Genomic DNA, 14,717 nt, shown 5'->3' on the forward strand with positions numbered 1-14,717 from the left:
ACCACGGCATGTGGAGTGGGTGGCGCTCTCCGGAATTACCTGATCATCTCCAATTTCAGTGGAATCTTCTGATCGAAAGCCTCTATGGGTTTGCTCCTATAATCACGAGTAAATTGGACAGACGTGTTTGGTTGGGTGGGAAATCAAAAAAGTATTGCGTCAAGGATGGCTATGCCCTTTTATCCAATCATGCGCCCTCCCTTCATCCCTCCTCTCTGTGGGGGGGAATTTGGAATGGTGATGGTCTTCCTAAGATAAACATTTTCTGTTGGGAGTTGGTCCATGAGAAAATTCTGACAGCTGAGAATTTAAAAAAGAGGAAAATTAGTGGTCCATCCTGGTGCATTTTGTGTGGCAAAGTAGAGGAATCAATTAAGCATTTGTTTTTTCCTGCCCCTTCTCGCTGGAAGTTTGGAACTATGCTCTTGCTCCAATGGCCCTTGTCCCCCAAATTGCGGATGACTGGAGCGACATGTTTATTCATTGGGGAAATAAAATGCCTTGCTCTCCAAATCCTTTGCTCCGGCGATGCTGGATGGCATTCCCTAAATACATGTGTTGGTCGATATGGTTGTGTCGTAATCAGGCTATCTTTCAAAATCAACATCAAAGTTCGGAAACAGTTGCAATTAAAGGTGTGACGTTGCTTTTCGAGGTCATCTCTTCTCGAGGATTCGATGACTCAGACATGAAAGATTTGTCTAGTTCCGAAAAAAGTTGGCTCAGGCTCGCCCCACCCACCCTAAAATCTGCCTGTTTAAGATCCAATGAAATCCTGAATTTCTATATTAGATTGAAAGGAGATGATTTCACCGAATGGCAAAGGGAAGTCAAGAACAACCAATTGTATTTTGATGGTGCGTCGAAAGGTAACCCTGGGGAGGCTGGAGCGGGAGGGGTAATAATCAACCTCGAAGAAAAAACAGAAGTAAAATATGCATGGGGACTCAGGGTCACATCCAACAACCAGGCGGAGGCTCTAGCACTCTGGCAAGGAGTTAAAATATGCTTGGATAATGGTGTCAAAACTTTGAATATAGTGGGCGACTCCAAGCTAATCATTCAAAAATGTATTAGGCTTCTCGGGAATGTCACTCAGCTAGAAGAAGAAACTTCCTCAATCATGGTAAGAATAATATATCTATTAAAAATTTTGATAAAGTTACAATGTTCCACGTGTTGTGAGCCAACAACCAGCTGGCAGACATTCAGGCAAATGCGGGGGTTATATTAGGACTTGGTAGAATATGCATAAATCTCCACACTTCATTATGTCCCATCCCCTGATCAAAGGCTTCAGGACGACGCTCATCCCCTGATCAAAGCCTTCAGGACGACGCTGTATGTTGGGGGTACGGGCCGTCAGAGCATTAAGGAAGCAATTATGGAGGCCAACTCCCCTAGGCGTCTTTGCGTGGAGGTAGTTAAGATGGATGGCTCCCTGAGGCATGTTCGTAGCGTCTTGGATATAGGGTCAGTAGGTGGTGAATTAATTCATAGCTGTGGTGTCGTCGGACGGTAGGTCATGTGCGACGACAGGTGTGTGATGAGGCATCGAACTCTCGCCGGAATCTGCAATATAATAGTTTCAACTAGGGATGATGGAACCATTGTTGCTCGATTCTGGTTTCGGATGGTGGAAAATATGGATGGCATAGGAATTGATAAGACCCAACACTGTTTCGCATTTATGAAAGACAGGCAAGGGAGGAATGTCAGGATGGATCAGGTCGTTATATACCTCAGCTGGCTCCAGTCAGTTAATCACAAGATATTCATAGTGCAGAAGCGTCTTGCTACAAAAATGTCATCAACAAGGAATGGCAGTGGGGGTGGTTCTGGTCCTGGAAGCTCGAGGTCTGGCCATGGCGCGGGGCACGTCGGTGTTGAGAGCCTGGTTGAGGGCTACTGCAAGCAAGTGATAAAGGAAATCGTTAAAGAACTAAATGAAAACATGGCGGTAATTTACGCCCAATTGTCCGGGTTGGGCAAAGATTGGGAGCTTATGCAGAAAACAATGGAAGGTCTGTGTGTGGATGTTTTGAGCGTCCAGCAAAAGGTCGACAACATAGAAATCAAGGTGGAGACAGCCACGATGGGAGTTTTAAAGGAGGTGTTTGGGGTTGGGAATTCATCAGCCGCCAATGCTGATTATGTCGAGGAGGTTGCTGTGAGGGTTCTGGTAGAAGAAGAAGATGTTGTTGATGTCACTGCTGCGAGGGCCCAAGAAGAAGAAGAGATCGAACCGGAGGACCTGAACACATCTGTGGGCGAGCCTGCGGGTGATGACGCCAAGACTGGAAGTAGCTGATAGTATCTATTTTATTTACATATATGCAATATCGTTGTATAGTCTATAATGGAACTTTTTGGAGAATATATAGCTACAGTCTTTCCAATAGAATATATGTAAATAATAGGGATAGCAAGAAGGTCCATACTCAATGTAATGAAAGGAAAGATGCAGATAGAACAAGTCCGTTTTTTGTAAGGGACCTGGCCCGTTTCCAGTCAGTTTAATGAAAATGCTATCCATTTCTTTAAAAAAAATAATAATGAAAATTAGAATGGATATTAACATTATAGAGAAATTTTATGTATAAAGTCTTATAGAAGACTCGTATTTTTACAAATTTCAAAACACATATGGAACTAAAGCTGATTTCGTTTATGCAGAGACTGACTATAAAAATGGGCAATATGTCACAACTCGATTACTAAAAGAAGTCAGAAAAGCTTACTTGAGGATAAATTACACACATTAATGCAAATACAGCTCATCTCATTTAATCTCTTTAACTGTTTCATAATTTTAGATTTGTTTCCTGTAATTCACATTTGTCATCATTGAATACTTTTTTAAACTACAGAGTTTGTGATATTTATACATTTGAGTCTTTGACGATACAATATTTCTACAATGTAAATTTGACTTTGCTATGAACTGTTACATCATTCCATCCAATTTATTGAATATCATGTGCTTCTGATCCTATTGATGGATTGGTGAACATTTACTATATTTCTTTGAAATAGTAAACCTGTCGAAACTTGCTATTTACTAACCTATAATGTATGTTTCTGATCTCATACTCTGTGTTGTTTATATTTGTTTAAAAGAAAACGCCAATTTTGCAGCCTCCCTTATCCTAAGCTTTTGAAAAGTGTTTAGCACCAACTGGGCTACTCCCACTATGCTGATTCCCATATTTTTGGTTACTTTGGCTAGGACATAAACAACACCTTGTGTATATCTTAATCAATATTGTTACTGAGCAAAACTTAGTGAATTACTGGTGCAAATTGGCAGTTGCAGTAAAATTATTTTCAAATTGTCTATGAAGCTTACTACTTATACAGTGCACATTAAAAATTATAAAAGAAATGATGGGCAAGACCTCAATTACATATTCACGATAAAAAATTAACCAAATAATAAACCAGACAATGAATGTTAAGGAACATGAAGTGAAAACACCAATCAAGCTGAAATCTTCGAAAGTACTAGCACTTTTACCAGAACATGGCATCTTTCACTGTGCCGCAAAAACTCATGGCCTAAGCCATAGCCACGATGTGCACCTTCAAGAAGACCTGGCAAATCTGCTACAACCATAGTGGAATCATAATCTAGCGATACCACACCAAGATTGGGCAATAGGGTTGTAAAAGGGTAGTTTGCAATTGTTGGCTGAGCTGCACTTATAACACTGAGTAAAGTGCTTTTTCCAGCATTTGGGACCCCCACAATTCCCACATCAGCGACAAGCTTTAGCTCCAAATCAAACCACCTGGTGGAAAATTAACTTGCAATGTTAATGACAAATTATTTTTATAGGTGTCGAATATCCATCTGTCCAGAGCCAACAAAGAAGAGATTCCCAATATAATAGGTACAATAAAGAAAAAGAGGTTTCCTCGGATTCATTTTTCCTTGGCTCTTCTTAACTCATTAAAAAGAGACAAGCAATAACAGTAGAACCACTTATTGCTCACTTCCAGTATGCCATGTATTAGCTTGGATAATAAAAAAGGCAGTTGCTCCAAGTGCCTTTTTTCAGTTAACACCTCCACATTGTGATATACAATAAATTTGACAAGTATTTCAAATCTAACAAGAATAAGATAATTTTATTTATGCTAGCAAGCAAGATGAGAATACAATTGAGCTAGCCTTCAACAAGGAAGAAACAATTTGCACTGGCAACAAATTTGGCCCAGAATGAAAAGCTCATTTAGGTACAGGAATTGAGCTGGACTGTTAACTTTTGTTTATGCATCAATGGTGGTATGACTGCAGTTTAGCCAGCTTTTGATGTGATGATACCAATTGTCCTTGCAGCTAATTCAGGTTTTAAAGAGTATTTAATTCATTCTCTTTCCTGCAAGATCCATGTTTTATAACCAGTCAAATGGTGTACTTTAAAGGACTTATTTTCAGCACCTTTTATTTTCTGGATGTCGAGGACAGCAAATCCAGGTGCCCCTGATGGAGCACACAAGGCACATTATGCAATGATCTTTTGAGAATGTGCTATATTGGGCATTTAAAGAATTTTGGCATGTAGAAAGTACTATTTATGGACTGGGGACAGATTTGACAATTCTTGTTTGCGCTCAGCAGTGGAGTACTGATCCTCAGGGTAATTAAATTCTGTGCCTACTGATGCATTTGCTGGTAAATAAACTATATTGTTGTCTCTTAGGATGTTATGATGCAATTGAGGTAACGTTTGTTGTAATCTTTGCCAAATAACACATGATATATGCTACACAGGCACAATACTTCTTGGTTTCCAAGCAAATGGGAGGTAAAATGGACACACTTAAATTTTGTTATCAAACAAATGCTTTTCCTACCAAAAAATGAAAAGCATAGGCTTGTAAATGTTGTCTCTTAGGATGTTATGATGCAATTGAGGTAACGTTTGTTGTAATCTTTGCCAAATAACAAATGATATATGCTACACAGGCACAATACTTCTTGGTTTCCAAGCAAATGGGAGGTAAAATGGACACACTTAAAATTTGTTATCAAAAAAATGTTTTTCCTACCAAAAAATGAAAAGCATAGGCTTGTAAATGTTAAAAGTGTGGTCACCTCCTAAGTCGTTGTTGAAGGCAACAGACCAATGAAATTTTATAGATCAAAGAAGCTAATAGGTCAACAGAGGCTGACAAAGGTTGTTGGAGGCCCATAGAGGTCAGTGGAAATGTGATCAGCTAAGTCATTGTAATGTCCCCAACCGCTTAAAAGGCATAAGATGGGGTTCCGTTAGCCTAATAAGCTTCCGTAGGCTAAGGCAGGGGGGGAGTTTAACTAAGGGAACGTGATTCACCTACAAAAAATATTATAAATGTGAAGGGTGAAAAATGGATCATATCATAGTCTAATGAAAAGTCACCTTCAATTTATAAAGTGAAAAGTTCCTAATGTGACTTTATAAAATTAAAAAGGTAAAACGATGGCAAAAGTGACCACAAAGTTATAAAAGATGAAAAGTGAGGTGTCTCTCTTTATTCTATCACTTGTCATTTGAGAAAAAATGGTTTTTGGAGAGCTTTTGGAGAAAAGCTTACGGTTTGAGAAACCCTAACCACCATTGTTAGCTTCGATGTTGAAACTATATACCTTAGTTGGTCTAGAGAGTGGAATCACTCTGATTTCACTGTTGTGCTATCAGGAAGAAGAAAATTCACAGGAGATAATGGAGGTAAAGGTGTTATCTGTTAAATTATGGTATGTTCTATGCTTAGAGCAATTTACTTATTTTTCTTCTTATTAGTCACAGATTAGCAATCATATATACATTAAGTAAAGTGCAGATAGAACATTAAATGATCAACAAAAAACAAGCCAAAACAAGAGACACAAGATGTGGCGGCTAACCCGGGACAAACCCCAATGCGGGGAAACCCTTTGATCAAATCTTCTTTTAAAATAGTTCAGCAGAGAGAAATAGTACAAAATCTGAATTCTGTAATTTTATATCAGTAGCAGCAAACCCTAGATCAGCAAAGTCAAACCAGCTGAAATTGACCTTTAAAATACTTGGTCAATTTCCGGTCAACTTGTCCTCGAACAACCTGAAGAAACAACCCTTGAACAGCCCCAAAAGTTCAGTCAATTTGCATATTTCTGAAGTCAACTTGCAGCCCTAAACTAGGGCAGTCAACACCGGTCAAACCAGAGGTCAGATCACCTTGATTTTCATGCCAAAAATTGCACCCTGCCTAGGAGAGGCAACCACACCCAATCCGCACTCTTGGAAGGTCAACGCTGGTCAAAGAGATGACCTGCTGCCCTAGCATCCTTCTTTCTGCGTCTTCCTTGCCCTAGGATGTCTTCCTTTCAGCCACACATGTGAGAGAGAGAGAGAGGCTCCTTTTATGCGTAGGGGAGAGAGAGAGAAGATAAGTAAATTGAATTGTCCAAATGAGGAGAATTGTCCTTGTATTTATATGCAAACGTTGAGGTTGAATAGACATGACTGTTGGGCTTCTGAGCCTACATAAGTTTGCTGGCCGACCTTGACAATTTTTCCATAATCAAAATAAATTCATGTCTCCATAAATACTTGTCAAAATCGGATGATCTTTAGATCAATCCTACCCTTCCATAATGGGCTTCGGGATGTGCCAATGTCTCCTAAACTCCAAATGGGGTTAACCAAATACCCTATTAGGTGGTTTCTACTTCTAAAGGGGATAATATTCAAGGTACATCTTTCAAAAGGTGGTGTCATGTGACAGATATGGTGAATATTCAATGAAGTAGGGGATGAGAAGGGGCAACCTGGGGTCACATGCTACGGTGCAAGGGTAGCTAATAAGAGGGAAGCCCACACTTGGGCTTAAAATGTATAGGAGGGAGCAATCGTGGTAGATGAGGTGCCCCGGCCTTGATTTTTCCACCCTTCTTTTATGCCTTTTGCCTTTTTATGATTTTCTTTGATTAATTGCTCAGGACTCAAGGGTTTAGAGCGTGATGTATAAGATATAGCAGTGAAATCCCCCTTTTAAGGTGGGGCAGTTCATCGCCCACCAGGGGTTGGGACAATCATGGGTTCCTATATGATGAAGAAGGCTCATAGAACCTGTAGGAACCAGGGTGATGGCCATGATGATGGGATAAAGCTCATGTATTGGCTTTTGCCCACGTGCTAAATGTATTTGTCCTGACCATCTTTTGCATCTTGTGGTACATTTTCCTGTTGATTGTGGCCATATATGCTTTTAACTTTCTTTTCAGTTGCATCAACCTCCGGGCTTCATTCCAGGCCATGACCCAAGGTGTGGGCAAGGGGAAGGGGCAAGCTAACCCTATGTGGACCGAATGGATGAATGTGAATCCAGGCGAGAAAAAATATGGATGGGGTAATAATGAATGGGAAGAAGTTAATATAAGCGGATAAGGGAGTGGGACCACGCAAACAAAATCGGGGTTTTCCGTGAAATACCATCCCTGGAACCAAATGGTCAATAAAAGAGATCCCACAGGACTAGAATCCAAGGTTAATTCCTAAAAGGGGTCTAGGGGACAGAAGCACAAACCTAGCCCATTCTTTCCGCTGAATCCCCCCATTAATCCATGCCCAGAAGTGTCCATGATAAGCAAACTACAATACTCAATTTCCAAATGACAAGGCATACCTTTAGATTTGGGAGGCCCACCTTCAAACATACGATCATGGCAGATGGGCGAGGGACCACATGGCTGGCTCAGGTGGCAGAGAAGATGGCACAATGAGCTAGCTGGTGGTTGCAAGGGGCTGTTGGCTGCCGGCTGAGGACCATCTTGGAGAAAAAAATTCTCCTAGGGATATTACCCACAAAATGGTGGGTAACAGTTACTACAGTTATAGTCGTCAAAGTGTAGGGGTCTAGCCAGCAAGGTCGGGCACGGGCCAATAGGCAGTAGACACAAAAGAGAAGTTGTGGGCGGAGTGGCTGACAACCATTGGAGTCTACAAGTGTCGAAGAAGCGCATGAGCCCAAGTCAACATAGGGAGTATGCAGACAACATAGGATTCAATTGACGCGCAGAGGTCTAGCCAAAGAGCATTGGCAACAGGCAAACATTGCGAGTAGGAGCCGACAATTGCAAGCAAGTCGTGGATAGGCCAACATGGGAACCCAGTTGTGGGCCACATCCAATAGCACAATCGAAAAAACAAGGTTCAAGGACATATCAATCTAGCGCACAGAAACCGCACCACCAAGAAGTCTAACAATCGGCCATATACTGGCAGGAGCCGCAAAGGTGCTACCAAGAACATTGCAAGAAGGATTGTACGAGGACTGTACAAGGGCACAAAGTTGCACCAGAGTGGTACCAAATTGCAGTCCAACCAACAATGATTGGCAAAGGGAGACCATACCAGTGAATGGGCTAGACCAACGTGGTAACTACTAACAACAATGCAAAGTGGCAAGTGCATAGGATTTGAGCACAAGTCCACTCAAAGTGACACACAGAACAAGTGTTGTAGTAGATGAGCGGTGCACGGCAATGTGGTATGAGGAACAGGACCAAATTTGCCAACGTGATTGGCAAAGGTCAACTCTTGGAGAGATGGATACCATACCAGTAGAGAGTTTGGCAACAAATTATTTCAATGGGTGTCTCAAAGGACTGAGACAAATCCACAAGGACAATCTTTGTAGATTTATAAAACAACAATTCTTGCTTGCATGCTAGAAGGACTTAGCACAAGGGCCACAAGGAGGAGCACAAGAGTTGTTTGACAACCTGACATAGTGGGACTCAAAGTTGCATGTGGAGTTTGGTGTTGATACCAAAACATGTAGTGAAAGGAGTTGGAACAACGATATTCCAACTTAAGTCGAGAGGTAGGTCGGAAGTGAAGGAAGTGCTATGGGTGTTGGAACTCGGGTGGAGTTTGCTCTCAATCACATTCCAATATGGACAGAAAGTGATCTAACCCATGGGATCTAGCTCAAACAATGGCCACATCATTAGAGTTAAAGAGAGCAACCAGTATAGGTTAAAGGGCCAACCTATTCGAGCAAGGGCAAGATGTTGAACAGTGACAGGAGTCAGTAGCTCTGAAGGTTGAGCAGTTCAAAGGGAGTTGACCTTCAGGTTCAAGTGGGGATGGACGGTTTGCAAATTCCTCTAAGTCCATCCAGGGAATGAGATGACCTTAAAAGGTGTTTAAGAGCAGGAGGTTTCTAGGAACAACTCCGAAGGGAGCAGGTCTTCGAGGATGATTCCAAAAATGCTTGAAGCCTATAAATGTTTCCAGTTAAGAGGAAGCAACCGTGGTAACGAATGTAGTTCTAGGATCGGAGCCAGTTCCAAGTGGCAAAAGTACCTCGCTCACTAGGAGGGAGGGTTGATATTTGTAGCTCGGAAAGATACTTCTACATAGACCTAAGTGTCTAGGTATACAAAAGTCACCCATAGTCTCCTTACGACATGTAATGTCCCTTATGGATTAATTGCCCGCAAGAGGATGGAATAGTCTATCCAACCTCGTAGGCTATAGTCTTTGATAGAGGGGGAAACTCAATTATCCAATGTTTTGGGCAACATTGGGTAAATTTTGGGGTCACTGGGGGTGCCGAAAAACCCCTCACATTTGACTAAGGAGGAGAAGCCCAATGAGGAAATCTATAAATAAAGGAGAGTTGGAATCATTTTATCATCATCGATTTAGATTGGATATCTCTAATTTCTTGAGTTGAGACTCTAAGAGCTTTAAGAACCCTTTTTCTTGATTAGTATTGGTGAACGTGATCCCACCCTAACTAATCCCTTGTCTAGTTTCAATGGAGCCGATCCCACCCTACCTAGACACCTATTTTTCCTTATTTTGGCACAGCATATTCTATTTAAGCAATTCGGTTTCTCCCCTGGTTATCAAAGGAAAATCTTTGTGGTTATTATTGACTAGCAATTTCGATTTCCAAATCAACGGGAGTATGCTCCTGAGGAATTCCACAAATTTCGCCTAAAGTTGGCGTTAAAGAACTTGAGCACAGAAATTTGTATCTATTTAGGGCACTAATCTTGCAACAAAACCCTTCTAAGTCACAGTAAATCTAACATCATAGATTGGGGCACAGTAACAAGTAATTGTGATAGTGATGGCATACCCTGGGCACCGAATCCTCACAACCGAAATCCTTCCGGATCACCCTAAGGAAGATGTCAAGGAACTAAACCAAGATTAATTGTACCACAAGTGACAAAAGTGTTTAGGGCACGGTTTCTTGAAAGTGTTTGGGCAATGGCATCATCTCAAATTTAGTCCCGAGATCGTCAAGGCATCAACCTCTCTGAAGTTGTATCATCTAATCCCGATCGTCTGTATAGGCATAGATTGGTCAAGCAAAGCACCGTCACAGATTCATGATCACACAACCAGAAGTTAAGCACAACTTCATGACAGGGAAAAGTGGTTAAGGGAGGGTTTGTTGCAAGCCCCCTTAACAGCAAAAAGTTGGACCTAGCCCAGTGAAGACAGTGGGTTGTTATTAGTATTGTAGCAATAAAATCTGATAGTATTAATGTGAGAATAATTGGATTGTTGATTTTTTATTGGTGGAATATTGGTTGCTTGAATCCATTGTTCAATGGGCAATCAGCCCTGATTTAATGAATTTTGTTAAAGCATCATATTATTGTTGAAGGTTTATTATATTCCTGCATTACATAGATGAATGCCCATTGTTTAATGAATAGATGAATGTACACTGTTGTGTATAATCTTTACTGATGTATTGAAACCCTAGCCAAATTAGAACCTTAAGGGCTAAAAACCCCCTTGGGATATTACAATGGTCTCAGAGTTGTGCATCCTGCCAGCTTGAGAGTGCATAAGCCTTGTATGCTTCCAGAAGATAAAAGTAATGTTACAGTAAGAAGAAAAAAGATCACCCACAATTTAGCTATGGGGGATAAGGGAGGTCAAGAAGAACAAGATTCTAGAGATCTATTGCATGTGATGATTCAAGGACAGTAGAAAATATCCAATCTACTAAGCCTAAGGACAGCAAAGATGACGCAACTCATTAACCAAGCCTTGGGAAATCTAAAGAAAATCTAATACAATATTGCTAATGTGGGTAACAGGATTGGTGCTGAGGGGAGCAGCAGCCACAATCCTAGTTTTTTGTGCACAATCCAACACAAGGGCAACCAATGGAAGTAACCGTAGGCCCCTGCTACCTCATTTTTTGGAAAATCAAGTGACAGCAATCCAAGGAGCAATAGAACAAAATGACTTTACAGAATATTTCTGAGAATATGTAGCATTGGGAGAAGATGTTTGAGCACACATGACATTCAACAAATATAGTAGCATTAAGTACAGAAGCAAGCCCAAGGCACAACAGAATCAGGATCTAATGCACAAGATGGGGAAATTGTCCATTCCCTCCATCAATGGATCAGCCAAAAGTTCAGCTAGGACTTGGGTACAAAAGTTGGACACCCACTTCTAACTTAATCACATGTAGGAAGCAGATGTTATACAATTTGCCACACTACATTTGGAAGGGGGGCACATGAATGGTAGTACCATGGACTGGTCACCTTAGGGCACACTCCAGCGTAACAATTTTTGGTCAAATCGTGATATTTTCTTATTTAAAACAAGGTTGCTTGGAAGCGGGAGCAAGAAGCAACAATTTCAGAAGCTTGCGGGTCAAGATTGATTTTTATATAATATATGTTTTGATGCATATATGTCAAAAAAAGCATGTAGAAAGATGAATTGGTTATAAAAAATCATAAATACATTGATTAATCATTAAACCATAGAACATCAATCATCTAGTAGTTATAATCTTTATCAATCATAGGTCCACAAGTTACAACATCTTGATTCTCATCATGTTGGATGTGGACCTTGATTATCTTCTTGATTCAGGGGTCTTGTTTTGGTAGCTTTTGGATCCCAGTCCCTTACGGGGGGTGTGGGGGCTCTTCCCCCCCCCACTAGTGTTGCAGGGGGTCCAAAGGGGGCGGCAACAACCTTTAAGCAATTTGTACGAGGGAATTGTATTGTGGCTAGGCATTATAGTAGAGTGATTTTTTTTCGTGAAGAAAAGAAAAGAAATTTGATTCCAACTCTTCTAAATGTAAGGCTCCATCCTCTAAATTATCCTCCTCCAGGTTGTTCTCCCAAATGATATATGCTCTATCAAATCGAGCCCGCTCACAATAATGTGTCAACAACCTCAAGTTGTAGTGTACATAAACCAAGCATTTTACCCGGTCTTCATTGAGGTTGTTTCTTTTAACATTGTGGATGAAGCTATAGGTGTTCCAACACCTCTCTACAAAAGTGAGATTAGCCACCTAGGAAAGCACTATGTAGGGAGCAAACCTTTTTTGCAAGAACAACTACGGAGCATTTTTTTTGGCAGGAGCGCACTCCCTGGGGCGCTCCCTAAGCACTTCCCTTCGGAGCGCGCTTCAAGAGCGGGCTCGGGGGGGGTGCTCCCTCACAACCCTAGTTCAAAATGAGTTTTTGACTGCATATATGCATTCAGCACCCTAAAAAACCCCTAGGTTACTTAGATTGTGGAGAGTTCACAACTCAAACTTGTGATTCCAATAAATCCCTAGTAGATTTTAAGCAAATTCGTCCAAAAAGATGCTCGAATAAACTCTTAAAAGTATAACAAATAGTCTCTGGCATTAATTATGTTGGTTGTTGAACTAAAGAAACTTAGTAAAAGTAAAGTATTTACTTTAGTGATTGCGTTTTAATCTCAGTCAATGTTGCACGAAGCGCCCCCCACCCCCCCCGGTTCCAAGCCCGGAAGCGCATCCAGTGCGGAACCGCCTAGGAAGCTTCGTCGAAAGCGCGCTTCCGATTTTTTTTGCCGCTTCCTGGACTTTTCGGAAGCGTGGCTCGGAAACGCGCTTCGTACGGCGCTTCGGAGGAGGAAGCGTACGCTTCCAAAAAAGCGTTTAGAAAATCGTTTTTTTTTTTTCAATTTTTTTTTTAATTTTAGGTGAGTTTGCTTGTTTGGGGTGGGTCCACCTTGGGTTAGGGTGACAAATGAAGGCAAAAAAAAATATAAATATAGCAGATGCTCCCTCATGGTAATGTTAAATTCTTAAAGTAAAAGTGACATTCTCCTTTATTTTTCATTTTCATCATTTTACTTTAATTTTTTACATTACCATGAAATGACTCAGGATGTTTGAGAGTGGTTCCAGCCTCATTGGACTTCATATGGAGAAAATAGAATTTCATATCCTATTCAAAATTCAGCAGACTTAACAATTTTCAGGAATTCAGGATCAATGGGATTGTGGCATTTCATTAGATTATATCAAGTATGAAGGTATGCGATTAGCATTTAATCAAGAGCACCAAGCCCTATATGTACCCTAGTGTTGGTGGTGTTAATTGTTGAACTCCTTTGTCACGCGGCACGCCCTTAGCAAAAAATTACCTTTCAATCAAGTCAAAATCATCGATCAAGCATGTTAAGCTTTTTCTACCATATTTTAAGTCTTGAATTAGGTAGTTTGATCAAAATTGGGCAATGTTGACTAATATCCCTAGACAATCGAGGTAGAGGCAAAGGCTATACAAGAGGAGAAGAATCTAGATTCTAGATGGTTGATGCATCTAAATGGTTGATGCTCGAATAATTAATCATTAATGTACAATGGATGTTATATATATCTTGATTTATGCAAAAATATGCATGTTTTCATGTCTTCTACAACTAATTTGGTATTTGGGATGTTTGTTTTGAGTATAAATGCAAAAAAATATAAAATATATATATAGCAAACGCTTCGCTTCCTAGATTTTTGGAAAATGACGCTTCCGCGTCCCCGCTTCCAAAAAACGTCCCCGCTTCGTGCAACATTGATCTCAGTCATCGATCTCAAGTGAAGCAGGATCTAATCTCGATCGTCAATCACTTAAAAGATTAGGGTTAGGATTTAACTCAATGTAAAGTTATAAAAGCAAGGCTAAGGAGAGGAAAAAGACACATTGTACAGTAGCACAAGCCATTGAGAGAGGAATTTTCTCAAGTGAGGAGTGTGATACTCAAGCGTGTCGGGTCTGAGGAAAGTGCAAGGGTGCAACATAGGAGATCCAGAATAGCCAAGAAGATCAAGGATAGATCTAGACCCTGATCAATTGGATTAGATCTAGGGAATGTTATAACTATAAGTTTCTCAGTTGGATCAGTATCCTAGGACTGGAGCCCAAGTAGGTTTAGATTAAGATTTCATGAAGAATTAATTTCATTGGGCAAAATCTATGTGTGTCACATGTGATTGAGTTTGGTTGTAATGTTGCTTTTGCTAAATAATTATGTTAAGAACCTAGTTGTGCATCTATACAGTAGATCAATAATAATATGCTAGGAACTAATTGTCGAGTGTTAGGTTCAGAATTTAATATTTTAGATATTTGCCTAGGTCTCCTTTGGATTTCACTTTTGGGTAAGATTCAGTGGTGGATGGACATAATGATGCAGACAGAGCCAAGTAGTTCATCTAGAAGATCCAATTGGTTCATCAAATTGTACAAGAACAGTTGGAAAAGAGCCAAGCCAAGTATAAAGCTAAGCATGACAAACATAAGGTTGATCATCACTTCTAAGTTGGTGATCAAGTTTGGCTATACATTAGGTAAAAAGCTCAAGCCAATTAAGTATGGTCCATTTAGAATTTTGGAAAAGGCTAGTGACTATGCTTTATGGCTTTT

The 14,717-nt window shown here is 40.5% G+C and overlaps 1 protein-coding gene across 1 annotated transcript in view; it reads right to left on the reverse strand.

Annotated features, from left to right (window-relative positions):
* Positions 1 to 14,717, reverse strand: part of EMB269 (GTP1/OBG family protein) — a 230,488-nt gene that overhangs the window by 177,852 nt on the left and 37,919 nt on the right. Inside the window, exon 2 of the mRNA XM_089402738.1 lies at positions 3,518 to 3,791. Coding sequence (XP_089258864.1) covers positions 3,518 to 3,791 — 274 coding nt within the window. The remainder of the gene's footprint in view (positions 1 to 3,517; positions 3,792 to 14,717) is intronic.

This window comes from Pinus tabuliformis, chromosome 2_1 (assembly GCF_031772625.1).
Source record: "Pinus tabuliformis cultivar Carrire ecotype Pingquan chromosome 2_1, CPIR1, whole genome shotgun sequence".
Lineage (NCBI taxonomy): Eukaryota > Viridiplantae > Streptophyta > Pinopsida > Pinales > Pinaceae > Pinus > Pinus tabuliformis.